This window comes from Pelodiscus sinensis, chromosome 4 (genome assembly GCF_049634645.1).
Source record: "Pelodiscus sinensis isolate JC-2024 chromosome 4, ASM4963464v1, whole genome shotgun sequence".
Taxonomy (NCBI): domain Eukaryota; kingdom Metazoa; phylum Chordata; order Testudines; family Trionychidae; genus Pelodiscus; species Pelodiscus sinensis.
The window spans coordinates 57,182,501-57,201,799 of record NC_134714.1 but is presented as its reverse complement, the minus strand read 5'-3'; the positions used below and the strand labels follow the sequence as shown (position 1 = coordinate 57,201,799).

The window sequence follows — 19,299 nt, the reverse complement described above, 5'->3', positions numbered from 1 at the left end:
CGCTGCCCGCGTGCTCTGCAGCTTTGCTCCGCGTCTCCCAGGTCAGCAGACCAGGGAGATGGAGCAAAGCCATGGAGGACTTGGGCGGTCCCGCCACCCCCATCTCCCTGGTCTGCTGGGGAGGGGGGTTGCAGCTAGTGCCCCCTCCCACCCCCAGCAGACCAGGCTTTTCTTGCCTACTCCTGGGGTAGAGCAGCTGGGGGCTGCCAGGTTGGTCCCGCAGCGCCGCTCCAGACCAACCCGGCAGCACCCCAGCTGCTCTGCCCCAGGCGTCCTGATTCAGCCGCTGCTGGTCAGTTTCAGCAGCGGCTGAATCAGGACGCCTGGGGCAGAGCAGCTGGGGTGCTGCTGGGTTGCTCCAGTAGCACCGAGGAGCCGCGCTACTGGAGCAACCCAGCAGCACCCCAGCTGCTCTGCCCCAGGCGTCCCCAAGTCAGCCGCTGCTGAAACTGACCAGCCGCTGACTACAGGAAGCCAGAGGCAGAGTTGCTCTGCCCCAGACTTCCTGGAATCAGCCACTGATCAGTTTCAGCAGCAGCTGACTTGGGGACACCTGGGTTTCTTAAGTTGAATCTGTATGTAAGTCAGAACTGGCGTCCAGATTCAGCCGCGGTTGAAACTGATCAGTTTCAGCAGCGGCTGACACCAGTTCCGACTTACATACAGATTCAACTTAAGAACAAACCTACAGTCCCTATCTTGTACGTAACCCGGGGACTGCCTGTATTCAAACTGAAATGTAATAATCTAATTGACTTTTCGCTCTCTTTGCCATTGTTTTCTCTTTCTCTGTGTGCTTGAATATGGAAACCAGAATAAAAAAGGAGAAATCATTTTCACTTTTGTCTAGTCAGATTCTCATGCCCTAGCACAATGGTGCCCAAACTTTTCCTGTCACACCTTTCTCCTAAACAGTAATGGAATTTGCCTATGCCACCCACCCTCCATTACTACACTTCTGGCTCAGCAAGAAGCTTAGGCTGAACTTGGAGCTGGCATGGGGGCAGAGTGGGAATAAAAGCAGAGATACCATTGATGCAAAACAGAGCCAGAGAAATGTTGGGGGGTGATCCCCCCCAGCCACATGTGGGAGCTGGTCCATGCCCTGCCACATGCCCCCCTGCTAAACATTACTACACACACACACACACGGGGGCCACCCACCCCACAGTTTGGGAGCCATTGCCCTAGCAAAATGCTGCAATGTAAGGGCTGAAAATACCGCACCTTTTGTAACATTTTCACTTTATTTTATTTTATTTTTGTGGATGCATTTCTATTGCTCTGAGTTGTCTCCATAGCTTTTTTATACTAAATCTAAATTTAGGACAAAGTTTGATATGAATATGTCCACTGATTGTTAGTTTATGAACATATCATTAGATAGGCAAAATTTGGCTAGTGTATTTTAATATTTCTTCCTTTGTGTGTGCATGTCTGCCAGATATGTATGTACTTTGACTACATAACAGTGATGAAGAAAAAACATACCAATCTGAATTTTTAATTAAACAACCGCTTTTCATATTCTATTGCACAGGTAAGTAACATTATCTGTGAGTATTAAACCAGAGACATTTTGCTCAATCACCATTATGATGGAGTTTTTCAAACTGTCTTCTTAAATATGGCCAGAACAGTTACAGATGTATCCAATTTGAATGTGAAAATCCTTCATTGGTACCCACTGTAGACCAGTTCCTCAGCTGGTATAAATCAGCATAGCCTCATTAACTTCAAAAGAGCTGCACTAATTTACATCAGCCGAGGATCTGGCCCAGCATGTGAAATGGCATCCAGTTGTGCTGACTGTGCACACAAAGTCCATGGGACTACTCAAGTGCTTAAAGTGAAGCATGGGTAACATTTTCAAAAGCATGCAAGTCCTGTTTCCAAAAGTGCCTTAGGGCTAGATCCACTGCAACCTTCAGCACCTAAATTGCCAATTCTGGCACCTACATTTTGCATTCTCAAAATCCCCTACTGGCCTGCCCCCTAAAACCTGCCACCTAAGGTTGCTTCAAAGATTCTGTGGTGGGCATGCTCACAGCTACCTAGCTCATGCCTAAGCACCAAGATCTCAACTGAAATCCCTGCTCTGCCTGAACAGAGCAGTGAAATGAACCTTCCAGGAGAGTGGCCTTGTACCTGGGCTAGAGAGTATCCTGGGGCGGTTGCTTTCGAAGCTCACTTCTTAAAACTCTTCCAGTTTATATTAAATAATTAACTCAAGCACTCAGCACCTTGCAGGATCAAGGCCAGTTGCCAGTTTTATGAGCTCAAACACAGGCTGATGCACATACAGGTGGATGCGCTCACCCACAGCAAGGCAGATGCAATTTGTGAGACCTACTAAAAATAGAATATTCTCAGTTAATGCTGAAAATCCTCCCATAGCTGTTATTAAAATGCTGTAAATTCACATGCTGTTTCAAAACTGCTCCCATAATGAGTTACAGAAATAGAGAAACTTCTTTCATGACAGGTATTTCCTTTTTATGTACAATGGGAAAATATCACAACATAATGAACAATATCAGTGTTTATTAAAGATATATGACCACCAAATAGAATGCTAATTTTGATAATATAATTTCCTTTTTTTAAAATGGCATATTCAAGTGACAGTAATCAAGTTGGCAAGCCTATCTGTGAAACCAGATGCTTCGCTATCTAGCCAGCCTTTAAAAATAAAAAGACAGAAAGTTTCAGGAGTGCTAATTTGCTTATCCTCTGAGGAACCCAACAGCAGCAACTTTAGAGGGATGTGATTCGGGACAGACTCCCACCAACCCTCCGCAGTGCTTGTGAGCCAGCTGGGTATTGAAATTCATAAGAATCCACCTTTTTGAGTGCTTCAGAGAGCACAAGCCTTGTCAATTTCAATCCTATGCTGGTTCAGAAGAATGGAGCCAGCAGAGAGAACAGAGGGATGGTGCAACATTCACAGGTATGTCCTCGCTCACAACAAATACAACACTCCAGAGCCCCTGCAGGGCTCCAACCAGCTCTATCCCTGACTTAGGCTATGTTTAGACTGCAAGCCTCTTTCGAAAGAGGCTTTTTCGAAAGATACTTTCGAAAAAGCCTCTTTCGAAAAAGAGCGTCTAGACTGCAAGCGGAACTTTCGAAAAAGCAAGCCGCTTTTTCGAAAGAAAACAGCGAGTGAGTCTGGATGCTCTCTTTCTAAAAAGCCCTGTTGGCATTCAAGAACGCCTTTTTTCGAAAGAGCACTTTTGTGAAATGAGGTTTACCGCTGTCGAAAAAAAAGCCGCGTTCTTTCTATTTAATTTCGAAAGAACGCGGCTGCAATCTAGACGCAGGTGAAGTTTTTTCGAAAAAAGGCTACTTTTTTCGAAAAAAACCCTGAGTCTGGACACAGCCTTACTGTCTGGGCTCTGCATTTACCTCTGATTACCCAGGGAGGCTGACTGGGTAGCTGGGATTGAGCCATGACGCAAGCATGAATGTGGGAGAGTGAGCAGTCTCACCTTTTGGGTTTTAATTTTCCTCTCTCTGAGGTCTGCACAGCTTGGCTTACAGCAAATTAGGCACCTGGTATCATAGGTGCAACATTAAAAGAAACATTTAAGGTAAAGTTTTTAACAGACTCTCTAAGGTAGTCTTAAAACTTTTTTGCTGTTGTACACAATAGTGTGGGAAGGTAAAAAGGCTTTATCAGCATGAGACTGGGATGAGCTGCAAAAATCTCTCTTGCCTTCACCACTCCTGAACAATAATGTTACTATTATGTATTATTTATTTTATCAAAACACTTGGGAGCTCCCATAGTGCCAGGCACTGTACAGACACTGAAAAAAGCCCACCCCACAGAGCCAGCAGTTCTCATCCCAATAACACCTTTACACATCCCACATATTGAGCCTGAAGAACCTCCTCTTTGAGAAAGCCTGGCCTACCATAAGTAAAGTGACCAAAGTGGGAGGATATTAAAGGAGAGGAAGTAACCTAAGCAGAGCCTCCAATGGCAATGGTGCAAAAAAGAATGGACATCACCATATAATTACGGCTTACAGGGGAAATGATTAGGTACTTTACTGCAGTGGTTTTCAAATTATGGGTCATGACCCAGTACTGGATTATGGAATATCAGGCACTGGGTCTCGTTGCTGCAGGGTGTTCAGGTGACTAGAGGGGATGGTAAGGCAGGTTAACCACCACAGACTGTGCTGCGCCCCAGAAGCGACCGGTAGCAAGGCCAGATTCTAGGTGGGGGATGGGATGTAGAGAGGGCACAGGGTTCCACACGTGTGGCTCTGCACTCCCATTGTCTAATAACCTGCTGCTGGCTGCTTCTGGGCTGGCTCCCTGCTGCATTGCTTACCAGGAGTTGTTAAGGTAAGCCACTCCTGCCCCAGCCCTCACCCTCCCAAAGCTGGAGCCCTCTCCTACACCCCAAAGCTCTCATCCTCAGACCCACCCTGGAGCCCACACTCTTGTCAAATTATGTTGGGTCACCGGCATCAATGATTTTCTTCAACTGGATCATGGGAAAAAAGTTTGAAAACCACTGCTTTACTGATAGGTGCTGTAACAAGCAGGTGTGGAGGGAAGGGGGATTGAGATTATACTATAGTAGCCACCAGCTGAAGAAAGATATCTATAGCTATAATTAAAACATTCTCCAGTTATTATGGACTGTTGCTTAATGTTCTATTGTTCCACTGACAGCATAATTTTTAATATGTCATTTTATGCTATGCTGTAGATCATCATTATCCTGCCTCCCTTAGAGTCTTGGCTATTTATTTGTTTTCACAAGCTAACATATGCATATGTGCTTCTCTTGGACAACGGTGATGATGTAACCCTTCCTCACTCAGTTCGTTCCCCCTTTGTTTCTTAAGCCTTTTCCTCCTCTTGTCAGGTTGCAGCAGTAAGGAGTCTGAGGCTACATCTAGAATGCAGGCTTCTTTTGGACAAAACTTTTCCGGAAGAGATCTTCCAGAAAATCTTCTTTTGAAAGAAAGCGTCCATACAGCAAAAGCGCATCGAAAAAGCGATCTGCTTTTTCAAAAGATAGCGTCCACATTGATTTGACGCTATCTCTCATTTAAGTAGTGATTACTACTTAAAAAAAAAAAAAAAAAAAAAAAAAAAAAAGGCCCTCTTTCCCGTCCACACATGCCTTTTTCTGAAAGAGCTCTTTTGGAAAAAGGCTTCTTCCTCATAGAAATTGGTTTACCGCTGTCGGAAAAACCCCTGCGTTCTTTTGACTTTCTGTCAAAAGAACGCAATTGCAGTGTGGACCTAAGTGTAGTTTTTCTAGAAAAACGGCCCCTGCAGTTTAGACATACCCTGAGTATGGCATGTGGTTGGCATCTTAGCCAATACTGTATCTACAGGTTTATGCACTCTTTAACACGGTAATTCCATACAACAGCTTTTTGTGGCTGAGAGCATTTATTTCCCTTTAATAAACTTGAGAATGGATTAAGTGCTCAACTTCACAAAGGTAGCTCCTCAGTTGCTTCTGAGGGAGTGCTGGGGGCTCAGCACCCCACTTAAGGGACTCAGCACTTCATAGCAGCTGCTCGGCTCCTTGTAATATGACTCTAAAAGACCTGACCAGAGCTTTACTCCATGCTGTCAGTGTGATGTTCTGATTAACTTTAATTATGTCAATAGCCATTGCTTATTAAATACCTTTTCTCAAAATGTTTCTCAAATAGAAACTTAGGGAAGTTTAAGCTGGCAGTGTCTGCCACAGCAGCTTTTCATCAGTACCAGTGTGAATATCTTTAGGATCAGCAGTTCTCAAATTTTCAGCAGTGTGTTTCTATACATTTATTTTGGCTGCAGATTGTGAAAACTAAACTGTTAAGATCCAATTTCCTAAGATCCAGTGGCTGATAGGTAAAATACATATTTCCTAGCCTAATCCTTTTCCCTTTAGATTTGAAGCTTTAATGACCATGAAAAAATATAGCAGGAGGGCCAAAACAGGACAGGGGATACAAAAAAAAAATAGTTCACTTTGGACAAAATTTGCTGTCAGGGTAAATGGAGCATTCCTTCTGAACTCACAAACTGGTAGTGCATGTGCAGGTTGGTTGTAGATGGTTGCTACAATAAGGCTTCTTTCATACAGGTGTGTTTATGCCCCAGGCTTGCTGGCCACAGTCCATTCCATTTACAGAAGCTGAATTAAACAATAACTACCACATTGCAAAAAGAAGAAGGAAAAAAAAAAGGTGAGCGTCAAAGGAGATGCCTGAGAGCTTTGTTAGGGCCAAGAAAAACCCTGTTGCAGTTGTCAGAGCTTGTTGATGTTGCAGAGAACGGCATTTTTTTTTTCTGCTGGATTTTGTGGTTCTGCCTTAGGAAAGAAAGTAAAATAGAACGGAAGAACAAAGTCCTACTCTATAAATCAGCAGCTGCTCCTTGCCAGATCAAAGGAGTGACATTTTTGCTCCTGGACTACTTGTCCACTTTAGGTGCTTGACAGACAGCTAACAGCTGGCCTGTTACACAGCATAGGAGAATCAAGCTACATCTTCTTCAGAGTAGATGACAAGCTAATCAGAGATATCCATAACACAGGACATGTGAGTGCACCTTGATCTCTTCAAATACATCCAATACATAATTGCTAAACATCTTTGTGCATTTTTTGGCAAGTTAATACTTCAGTAGTTTCCGCTGAGAAGTCAGATGGAGAATTACTATGCTTAGTTCATCATGAAGATGCAAAGTTAAACAGACATTACATTTTTATATAAGCTCTCCTCTTCAGGCTAATTGATGAATACCTGAAAATTGAATCTGACCTAGTTAGGAACCCCAAGTGACTTTAATTTGATTGACTATTACAAAAATATGGATTTTTCAAAAATGGTTGCCCAAAATTAGGATCCAAATCTGCATTTAAGAGCCTGAATAAGTAGCCTGATTTTCAAAAGTATTGAACACTCATCAGCTCCCAATTTTCAAAATATTTTCCCATGAGTTTAACATGACAAATTAACACATCTTTAAATTCAAGGGTAACTTAAGAATCAAATAGGTGGGTCTAAATTCACTTTTAATGCAGACATCCCAATGCAAGCAAAATAGCGTACATGCCAAATTAGCTAAAATTGTGTTCAGAGTCTCCATAAGATGAATGTATACAGACCTGGAATTTTAATGTCAGTAGTAAAACTTTCAAAGTAATTTAGTTTCTGGTTGCTTCCCATTTGCAATAAATCAAGTACAGGATGAGGTAATATACTACAACTTATGTCTATTGACTTAGCATTTTATCTTTAAGATATGAATAGCTAAGGAACGCTGTTTGTCTCCTCCCTTCCTTTCAAGTACCTTTGAAAGATCGCTTTTACGGTGCATGATAAATAACCATATATGAATAATCTGATGGCATTCTGAAAGAGTAACAGACATTGCTTCAAAAATCATGACCTGCTGGGATGCTTTGTTATGTGGTATGAGGTGTGATTACATTCACTGAATAGTGTTTATTATCATTCAGAATTCCAAGGGAAATAAAAGATAATTTTCCACCTAGGTTAAAACATCATGAAAGCTTATAATGAAAATCTGTGCGTAGAGGGTTCTTTGTATAGCGGGAATTCTTCATTAAACTCAGTGTTAACAGATTTATTCCTCTAACTGGTTCTCATTCACAATGGGGTTTCACAGTATATTTGCAATCCTGGACAATGCAATCTCTTTCCACTATACAATTTAGCAAAGTTCAAATGGGGTAGTATTCAGTCATGGTGCTAGCTCACTTTTATAGCCAATTGTAGCAGTGAAGATACACCTTTACTCAGAGAAATTAATTGCATTCTAAAGGATGTGACTACATAGTTACAGTGCCAACACTAGGCTTATGTGACCTAAGGGTTAACATATGGTCCCACTCTTCCAAGGACGCAGATATGCTCTCAACCCACCAGCCATGGAGCCATGGCACCAACCCATATTTTCACTCATGGTCCCATCTGACTCCAGTGGGCCACAGCACAAAATGATTTCTCCATCTGCACATCCCATTTGGGAAGCTATGTTTTGGCTCCACCTCCTGGCTTCCTTCTACATGCAGTGGAGGAGGTCGCCAGGGGCCACAGAGAACACAAACAAGTATGGGGAAGTGGGTTCAGGCAGACAGCCAGGGATAGGAATTACTCTGTGCATGCTGGAATGGGGAAAAACAGAAGTGATTATATTGGGCTCTGCAAAATCTAGAGTCAGCACTGTATGCTTCAGTCCTCACTTTCTCTGCCTATAAAAAAAGTTTTATTATCTTGCCTCCGAACTACAGCAGAGGCAAGATTCTCATACAGTCCACATGTATGAACACCTAAAGTATGGAATAAACAAGTGGACCCTTTCAGTATGTATTACCAGCAAAGACTGTTGACAAAAAATAAACAAACAAAATCACCCCCTCAAACTCTTGCCTTGAGTCTGGTCTTTTTCCTGTGCTCCAGAAATATAACCTGGTAGAAGAGTTACATGTTTAAAGAGACACATTTTCTGGAAGCTAAATAAATACCAATTGTTGACAATTCTCATGATTTTATCAAGAATTTTGTGGTATTTAATGTTTAACTTGATGTCCAAGCTCCCAGAGAAGAAGTGGTATGATGAGAGTCTTGCCTTCATTCCTTCCTTCCTTCCTTTAAAGTAAGTTTCTCTGTTCATTTCTCAGACATCTGGAGAAATTCTTGAAAAATGTAAAGCCTCAAAAACTAGAAGGTAAATAAAGAAACACTAGATAGATAGATTAGATTATGATGTGTATTTACCTTCTTGTTTTATATATAATCTCATTAATTTTAAGACACTCTCATCCTTTTGGGTATCTTGGCTCATGATTTTTGAATGTTTGGGACTGGCAGTACTGAAATACAGACTTTTGAGTGCCATTATGTAATTTTCAGAATTGCCATCTCCTGTGAAGATGAAACTTTTGCAAGTGACATACAAGACGTGGCAGAGGTCCATGGAACCATCAGTGAACATAGAGTATCTATCTAAAGCTATGTCTAGACAGCAGTGCTATTTCGGGATACTGGAAGTATCCTGAAATAGCTATTCCACGTCTTTAAACACACCCATTATTTTGAAATATATTTCAAAATAACGGGCATGCTATTCCAGTGTTCTTGTAACCCTCATTTCATGAGGGTTAAGGGACTTGTCGAAATAGAACTTTATTTCAAAATTTGGAGCTGTGTAGACCAAATTGCTGCATAGTGCAAATTGCTTAGCTTATTTCAAGGTAAGGGTGCAGTGTAGACGCACCTTTAAGAGACAGCCAGCCCTGCCATTTTTAAAATATCCTAATCTTCCCTGGAATACTTACACCTTTAACAAAGTTATCCAATCCTGTGTTAAGAAGTTTTGTCAAGAAATAAGTCCTTCTTTTTCCCCCCTCTTTGAAAATCAATCATGAAAGTGATTCCACTCTTCAGTATTTTTAGCTTAAGGGAGCCTCTTTGGCTGGCTCACATCCAAGTGTCTACATTCACCTTTATACTTTTTTTTATAAGGAATGCTACACACAAGTGTTGGCAAACAGGTGTGGCATAGAGTCAGTGAAGCAGAAACAAAGGGTTTATCAGCCATTTTTATATACATGCCCACACAAAAGGACATCTAACCTAATTCTGTCAGTTTAAAACACACACTGGAGTGAAAAGGTTAAATAAACCAAGATGGATAGATTTCAGCTGCAAAAATAAAAGCCTGATTGATAAACAATGAATAGTTTTAAAGGAGTATATATTTATAGCTATAAAAATGTTGCTTCAATTTTAGCTTTTCAGATTCCACTCTTCTGGAAAGCTCTGTTCCTCTGAAATGGATGTGGTAGAAATGTATAAAATATATAATCATTATGAACTGATCTCAGCAAAACTGTCACAAAGAAATTAGAAAATGTCCCATGTGAATGTTTTTGTCCACTTCATTTACAAAATAGAATTAGATTTCACAACTAAATAGACAATTGTAGGGGTTTTTTTTTTTTTCAAAAAATCATTAAATGGCAGTGGGCTTAGTTTAAATAGAAACCAAAAAAGCAGGGGGTGGCGTGGGGTGGACAAAACCACTGACATTTTCACACTTCAAATGCTGAAATGTCATTTGGACAAAGATTAGTTGTCCCATCAAAATTTACAAATACTGGAGATTTTACCTGTTGTAGGTCCATATTTAGGGGTACACGTGGAGAATGTGCTTAAAACCCATTGATTTCAGTGGGTGTTAAGGGCATGTCAAAGGGATTTGCTGAAGGAGGGGCTTAATATGACAACACCTTTTCATGGAAATGTTAAGTGCCATATAATAATGCCAAGCAAACCTTCCAGAAAAACATGTTAATTACATTTTGTGAACAAACTATCACCACTTGTCCATATTACTGTTTGTGAACAAAAATATGACACACAGGACACTGAATGTTTCAAAAGGTTCCACTGGGCAGCTGAGGGTACTGGAAACGGGATACAGAAAATTTTACTCCTAATTTGTGACCTGTCATCTACAGCGTGGCCAAATGTATGAAACAACACAGAACCTGGATGTCTACCTTATCTCTAGAAGAGACAACCCCTAATTCAGGGTCAAGGCACATTGGCTGGCCTTTGTGGAAAAACTTGACTAGCACATTCACTGTTGTATCTAGTAGCTGGGCTGAACATTTCAAACTCCATGGCTCTCCTTCTGGCAACTTTCATATGTAGTTAAGTGCCTAAAGCTGCAGTTAGATATCTAGTGGGGTTTTCAGAAACTCCTAAGTAGGTGAGGTACCTAACTACTATTGGCAGGATTGACTTGGAGAGGCATCTTTAGGTGCCTAAAAGCCTTTGAAAACCAGGTTCTGTTTGTATGGCAAGTGCTACAGCAGAACAGCTACAGCTCTTCTGCTGTAGTTCTTCAGTGTAAACATTTACTACAGTGACAAAAGCAGTTCTTCATTTACTGTAGGTCCACATAAGAATTCATCCATTAACTTAGCTGTGTCCGTATCAGAACTTAAGTTGGGTTAACTACTACTCTCAGGAGTGTGGATTTCAGGTTGACTGGACCTCACTTTTTTTTTTTAAAGAAAGGCAATAGATTCATCTAGCATTATTAATTATGTTTATTCTTATTATTACGATAGTGCCACAATCCCTAGTTGGGAACTCTGTCCTTTACAGATACCCAGGCAGTCATAGTACCAGTCCTAAACAGGTTACAGTCTAATTTGAGACAACACACTGCCGAATTCAATCTTTGGAGTGCCTTGGAAGTGCATTCTTGTTGATTTATTCCTTTCTCTTTTTGCAGTATAAGGAAGTGAAGGTCTTTCTGTGCATGCAGTGAGTTGATTGATTTAAAGGATTTTTTTATTTCAACATGTCAGTGTCTGTTATGGCTATTTCAAGTGGAATCAAGAGAGCACAGTGATATTTACAGCTAAACTCTGTGGTCCCATATTGTACCTCACCATAATCTATTTTCTTTCTTTAAAAAAAAAAAAGTGAGGCCTGGTCTATCTGAAATTCTCTCCTCTGGGAGAAGTTGTTAACCCAACTTAAGCCCCAGTATAGGTTAATGGGAGAATTTTAGTGTGGGCCTACAGTGAGGGAAAATCAGCTTCTGTCACTGTAGGAAGTGTCTAGACTGAAGCACCACCAGCACAGCTAAAAATGGCTCTTCAGCTCAATCAATTCATATCAATAGGTGTTAGGCACCTAACCTCAAGAAGGGAAATGCATTTTTCTGTAGAAGACCAGCACAAGACTCTCTTGACCGCTTAGGTCCCACATTGCCAGCCAGTAACCTAAGGTAGTGACTGGGGATGAATACAGCTCTATTCTACAACCAGCCAGTCTAGTCCCAGGTTGGGGGATGAATGAATCTCATGTCTCCAAACGTTGCTCTTTTTCATCCACATAAAACCAAACTGTTGTGGCTTTATGCAGGAAAATGAATCTCCTCCAATATCCTTTCAGGGGGTTGAAACAACCTATTTCAGTATAAATCAGTGTAGGATCTAGCACAGTGTTTCTGAAAGTGTTCCGCGGAATCACTCTCAGAAACACATTAACTGGCCACCCCGGTTTGTGTATTTACCGACGCCGTGGCCACAGAGCCTCGCGACTCCCATTGGCTCCGTTTCATCCTTGCAGCCAAGGGGAGCCGCAGGAAATGGTGGCCCGGCCCACGCCGCTTCCCGTGGCTCCCCTTAGCTGCAAAGGTCAACTGTTCTGCCTAAGCAACATGCCTAACTACACTTACAATATTCTGCAAACTGTAGAATTCACTAGTTTACCTCTGCTGCTTGTATTTGCGGGGGTGGGGAGGGCCAAGTGAGCACGCAGATAAAAAGAAACAATGAGATTTCTTTTAAATCACTTTACATTTTGATCTCTATCCTGCTTGTCTTGCTCACATAAATAGCCACAATGAAATTGGTGGAACCACTTGAGTGAGAAAGGTGAATAGATTTTGACCCTGTATCATTTATGTGACTGCTTTATGGAAAAGTGCAGTGCTAACAGAAATACATCTTTTCATAGCCAATGCCACTGTTTGAATGACAGTAAAACTCCATTAGTCCGGCATCCAATGCTCCGGGACTCCTGATGGTCCGGCACCATCAGGAACCCGGAAGTGCTGGGGCAGCCGGACAGGCTTCCCCCATTCAGCTGCTTCTGAAACTGACCAGCAGCTGAATCGGGGAAACTGGGAGCAGAGCAGCTGGGGTGCTGCCAGGTTGGTCTCGTAGCGCTGCCCCTTGGGGCTGTGGGACAAACCCGGCAGCACCCCAGCTACTCTTGGGGACGCCTGGGGCAGAGCAGCTGGAGTGCTGTTGGGTTGGTACCACAGCTCCAAAGTACGGCGCTGCGGGACCAACCCGGCAGGACCCCAGCTGCTCTGCCCTAGGGGTCCCCGATTCAGCCGCTGCTGAAACAGATCAGTGACTGATTCCAGGAAGCCCGGGGCAGAGCTGCTCTGCCCCGGGCTTCCTGGAATCAGCCGCTGATCTGTTTCAGCAGCGACTGACTTGGGGACCCCTGGGGCAGAGCAGCTGGGGTGCTGCTGGGTTGGTCCCACAGCGCCAAGGGGCGGCGTTACGGGACCAACCCGGCAGCACTCCAGCTGCTTTGCCCCAGGCATCGGGATTCAGCCGCTGCTGAAACTGACCAGCAGCGTCAGTTTCACCAGCAGGCTGAATCCGGATGCCTGGGGCAGAGCAGCTCGGGTGCTGCGGGGTTGGTCTCGTAGCGCCACCCCTCGGTGCTGCGGGACCAACCCAGCAGCACTCCAGCTGCTCTGCCCCAGGCGTCCCCAAGAGCAGCTGGGGTGCTGCCGGGTTGGTCCCACAGCGCCAAGGGGCAGCGCTACGGGACCAACCGGGCAGCACCCCAGCTGCTTTGCCCCAGGCATCAGGATTCAGCCACTGCTGAAACTGACCAGCAGTGTCAGTTTCACCAGCAGGCTGAATCCGGACGCCTGGGGCAGAACAGCTGTGGTGCTGCGGGGTTGGTCTCGTAGCGCCGCCCCTCGGCGCTGCGGGATCAACCCAGCAGCACTCCAGCTGCTCTGCCCCAGGCGTCCCCAAGAGCAGCTGGGATGCTGCCAGGTTGGTCCCGCAACCCCGAGGGGCAGCGCTACGGGACCAACCGGGCAGTACCCCAGCTGCTCTGTCCCAGGCGTCCCTACAAGCAGCTGGAGTGCTGCTGGGTTGGTGCCGTAGCGCCGCCCCTCGGCGCTGCGGGACCAACCCGGCAGCACCCCAGCTGCTCTATTGCAGGCATCCCCAATTCAGCTGCTGCTGAAACTGACCAGCAGCGGCTGAATCAGGGACGCCTGAATCGTAAGGGGAGGCTATGAGGGGTCTGGGGTGGCATCCCCTCCCACACCACTCCAGACCCCCCTTCTGATAGCCCCCCCTTCTGATAGCCCTCCCCCTTCTGATAGTCGGGCATATCTGATAATCCGGCACCCCCTGGGTCCTAAAGGTGCCGGATTATCGGAAGTTTACTGTAGTAGGGATGATAATCTGAAATCTGCAAAATGATGGGAGTGAGAGTTGCCCTATATGTAATACACCAATTACATTCTATTCTACTTAAGAATACACACCTCATTTATCATTCCAGGGTAAGGGTCAAATTCTGCATATGTGTAAATGTAGAGTAGAGGTGGGCAACACGTGCCCTAGGGACACGTGTGCCACATGGCGGTTCTGTGTGTGGCCCAGGAAACCTTTTGTTTACCGTTGCCCATGCACAGGTTTGCCACATTCTGCTGGTTTTCATCCATGTAATTCTTTTCCTTCCAATATTACAAAAGTGACATGCCCTTAAAGCAAGGGCATGTGAACTGATTGCACACAACATTGTGAGAGCCATGTGCTCCCTCTGCATCCAGTCAAAGTGCTGCTACAATACAATCGGCAGAGCCCACAAATTCTAGGTACAAAAGCACAATTAGCAAAACTACCCAATCCCAGGAGACTGTCAAGGTTATGACAATTTTGCAGCCCATTGAGAAGAAGGAGGGCCACTCACATGGCCCACTCACTAGCCTAGGTTGCATTTCATTGATGTAATGCTTGTGAAAGGAGCCAAATGGACAGCTTGCAGGCTGAATTCCCTTGTTTATCCACAGAACAGGTATGGCACATATAGCGGCAATGTGAACTTCAATACTATTCCCTGCCAGTGTGCCTGAATGTTAATATAGACATGAGGAAAAATGGTTCTGTGGAAAGGTAATAGAGAAATCCAGCTTCACATTCTGGCTTTGCCACAGACTCCCTGTATGACTTTGGGCAAATTACTTAATCTGTCTCTGTATCTGTTCTTTTCTATAAACTGGGAACAATAATGCTTTTGGCTATCCAGGCTATTCAGACTAGGGAATGTCTCTCATTATGTATTTGTATAGTATGTATTGAAACAGGGCCCTGATCATGGATGAGACTGCTACCTGCTCCTAGAATACAAATAATTATGATTAATAATAGAGCAGGTCTCTCCATTAGAAATGATTTGTTTGTCTTTCCCATTCAGTCGCTGGTCTCTGGTTGAAGGCAACCATCAAGGTTGTCAATTAGCGATAAGGATCAGAACTGTGAAATACTGTTTCATAGGGGCTCAAATAATGCTGAAAATAGTGTTATTTATATTTTTGTTTCATTTTTCACTGGTCTTTTAATGCCCCTTAAAACATTTCTGCCAAGGTAACAAAACAGTGTTTCTGTATTGCATGAACTGAAATACTTTTCAAGGACCAGCTCTTGCTTTATTTTGGCCCCAAACGTGGCACCCTGGGGCATTTAAAAGAAAAGCCCTCAAAAAATGTAAAGTCTAGATCAGGGAGTATGGCTTCTATTTCTCTAATATGCATCATTTACGTTTATGGTGTATTATAAATAATACTGCACAAACACTATATTCTGTGCATGTCTGCCAATTGTGCTGGTGGTTTATGTGATGTAGTCATTTCCAATGATATTGGACCTGATTTTCCGCATGAATTAAACTATGCAACTGCTTTTGTACCCATAATTTTGTTGATGCAAATAATTTCAGATGTAATTTTGCAGATATAGTTACTTGATGGCATAAGTGATACAACTTAAGGCTGGTATTTTCAAAGAGGAATTACATTTTAATGGGATAGGGGTGCCTAACTCTCCTAAGTGCCATTGAAAACCTAAATGTCCAAGTTCTTGACAGTACCCCTCTCCTCACAACAAGGTATTTACATGTGCAAGTGATATCAATTGCACTTACAATTCTTTGTATGTGCAAAATTGCAGGAGCAAAAAGGAAGGTTTAGAAAGTAGGGGTCAAATCAAGTGCTGTGTTCCTTAGCAACTATACTATGGTCTTTCCACATTTACTGGAACTTTGCAGCCATATAATTTAATACAAGATTTCCCCCATTGGATTTTTGGGGGCTCACTTTCAGGGCTTCCACTTCCTCATCAGTAAATATCTACTGAATCATCTAGTAGTTCATATAGAAGATCTAGAATTTCTCCTGTGGGTTTAATAAACGTAGTGCAAAATGTCTTCCTTTGGAAGTGAATGGCTAGCCAGTGCACAAGAAACAGAGGCTGGGCTTTCAAAATCCATCTCATAACGTCAAAACCCTGGTAGAATATATAAGACTGTAAATCCAAATTTGGTATTCTCATACTTGTGAGCCAGTTATGTCACTTTAGACCTTTTAGGACTTAACATTTTCTTAATATTCTGCATTGTTGTGTAAACCCCATTGAAAAAACACTTCAGAGAACGCCCATTTTCTTTACTAATGTAAACATTCTGACCAGTATCCAAAGATATGACCTCTAGGTGAACTTTTAACCTTCCCCTTAATTATTTGTTTGAAGGCAGTGTGGAGTTCTCCTGCTGGGAGTGAAGAACCATAATGCTTTGCAGCTCTGCGAGTAAGGGAGTGTTTGGAGGAAAGTGGAAAGGGACATAAATAAGGGGACCACCAGATGTAAATAATAAAAGTGGTTAGGGCTTAAATAAAAACTGAAAAACCAATTTAGTTTCCCCAAAGAATGGCGAGCTTCAAGAAAGTAGGGGCTCAGAAGACAAAAAGTGGGGGAGGGTTTCTTGTCTATAATTTTTTACAGGCCGCCCAAATAAGCACTCACTGCATTCTTTAAAACTTTGCCATCTGTATACATCATTAGAAGCTCGAAGGAGAAGAGAAAACAGTCTTATCAGGATTTTCTCTTAATCTCTATTGGCCTTAACTTTAGCTGATAAAAGGCATGCTGGATACAGAAGGTTCAGGTCAGCCCCCATTTGGTCAGCGTGGTAACATTGCTGGAAAGCAGCTAAGCAAATTAAGTCCTATCAGAGACCTTTGTCTTTGGGGATGGAAACTGTGTCTAAAAGTCACAGTGTTAGAAGAGGAAATACCTCCATCATGCTGAAATTACTGCTAGCTGAAGGAATGAACAACAGAATCAATTCTTTGTTTTTATTTTTAATATATGAAGTCTCCTCATGACTAATTCGGAGGCAGGATGACATTTTTGACAACTGAGTTATACTTTCCTTGAAGAATGGAGAATATCTTTGTTTTGGATGTCAACATAGGGATGCAAAAAAAAAAAAAAGACCTTTTGGTGTTATTTGTAGCATTTATGCATCTATCTAATGGAATTTCCACCAGTATGATTAAAGGAGATATAAACAAAGGTGTACTGTCTTTTGTTATCTTTGATGGATTTTAACCTGAGGGGAGCAACATAGTGGCTAGGATAGGATATGTCTGATGGCCAGCTGTGTGTTAGTAGAATTCTACTAAGTGAGCTGATTAATTGAATTTTCCATTATTGACTGAAAAACTCCCAATAACTTCAGCAGGCTTTGGATCAGGCCTTATGGCAGTTAAGGAGGCTGTTTTGAATGATGGGCATGTTAGTATTTCTGAAGAGGATTAAACACTAGTATTCAACTTCATTAGCACTCCTTAAGGGTCACTAGACTGAAGTCTGAACTGTGAAATACAGGACAAAACCTGAACATAAGCCCTAAAGTGTTCTTAAAACACAAAGAACGCAGATAAAAACAAGTGTGTGGCTTGTAAGTGATAGAAAATTGCCTTGTTTTGAATAAATTGTATAAATAAAATAAGTGGGGTAAAATATTTTACGGAGTTTGATTTTACTGAGTTTCAGCTGATGTGGATTAAAGGAATAGAAAAGATTCAAGCACTTATTTGTGGATTACAAACAAAATTAAATTCAGGCTTTCTAGGCAAATAACTGGCTTTACCTAATGCTCAAATGCCTTGGCCACTACTCCAGCTATGGTCCCTGATTTGAGGAAAAAGTGCTTTTGGGCCTAATATTAAACACATGTAGCAATGACTCCCTCTTTCTATTGAGTTGAAAGGTGCCTCGGTTTATGGTCAGCAGTTGCTTAATGCTCTGCCTTGGGTGTCCCACTCTTAGCTGAAAAGGTCGCCCCCAGCTGGCACTGACCTCTAAATGACCCCTGACTTTACAGGCTTAAACTGCAGGAGTTGCAGAAGAGCAGAAGTCTTTCTGGGCCAGCACTTATTGCTGCTGTGCTGGTGATAAAACTTCAGACAGCCTAATTGATGGCTTTGCTGACCTAACAATACCTTGTGAAAGCACAGAGTGGCAAAGCCTGGTCCTCATTTATGGCCAGCTGCAAGGGTAGCTGAATCCCCTATGATGAAGAGGAAAAAAAATCTTCTAGCCTGTGAACTTTAACCAGGTTCCTAGTTGCTTTAAGAAATTAAAGAAACAATTGTAACACAAGTTTTCATTCACATGTACTTGTTCACAGCCTTCTGGTAAATCCAGTCTTGGACTGACTAGTAAAGATAAAAACGTTTCATAGGGGTAGCCAAGTCAGGCTGTAACAGGAAAAACTTAAAAACAACAAATGGTCTGGTAGCACTTTATAGACTAACAAAACATGTAGATGGTATCGTGAGCTTTTGTAGGCACAGCCCACTTCTTCTGATGAAAGATAAGCATGTCACAAGTTACCATTTCTGAGCGCTTCGAGTAAAATCTTTTAAAGTGAAATTATATTTTAGATGCTGCTGTATTACACTGGATCCCTGTCAGAGTTAAAGCAAAGGTGTTCTTGAAAGACAGAAGCAAGCTGATGAATGGACTTCTATTCTTTGTGTTCTGTTTTAGGTTTATTAATGCCAGAAGAAGAATAGTACAGCCTATGATTGACCAGTCAAATCGAGCAGGCAAGTTCCAAGTAGTATCTGTATTCAAGTCCCACAGGCGCAAATCCTCATCAAGTTATTCTTCAGGAGTCCCATCACCTGGTAAATAAATGCCTCAACTAGGCATTCTGGGAGATTATTTTTTCTTATGTCCCCAGAATTCCGCTGTAGGAAGCAACTTCACTAATTGGTGCTAATTGGAGATTTCCCACCCTGACTCTACTGAAACTGCTTTTTATTTTCTCTCTGAATTGGTAATTGGGTACAAGTACTAGTGCCACAAGCAGTTTGTTTGACTGGGAGCTCTTGAATTACTCATTGCTTGTCTGCATCCAATCAGCAGGACAATCTCATTTTCTTGCTACCCACAACTCCTTGGTGTATGCATTGCTTTCACTTCTGTAGGGCTAGCTGTAAAACTCATTGTATCCATTCATTTGCTTTGACTATTCACAATATGCAACTAACGCCTGACATGCTACCCTACTGACCAAAAAAAATTTTTTTAAGATTATTACTTTTAAGAATACACCAAATGTATTCCCATTAAAATATATTATTTCTGAAGCAACATGTTACGAT

General features: G+C 42.5%; 1 protein-coding gene across 17 annotated transcripts in view; it reads left to right on the top strand.

Moving 5' to 3' along the window:
- MEIS2 (Meis homeobox 2) overlaps nucleotides 1-19,299 on the top strand; it is a 203,460-nt gene that overhangs the window by 178,277 nt on the left and 5,884 nt on the right. For 11 of the 17 annotated variants that reach the window (XM_006132700.3, XM_006132698.3, XM_025189474.2 and 8 more), the window contains one exon: nucleotides 18,680-18,738. In XM_006132700.3, coding sequence (XP_006132762.1) covers nucleotides 18,680-18,738 — 59 coding nt within the window. Of the gene's footprint in view, nucleotides 1-18,679; nucleotides 18,820-19,299 lie in introns of all 17 variants that reach the window. The other 6 variants (XM_075927029.1, XM_075927027.1, XM_075927025.1 and 3 more) reach the window with 1 other exon arrangement.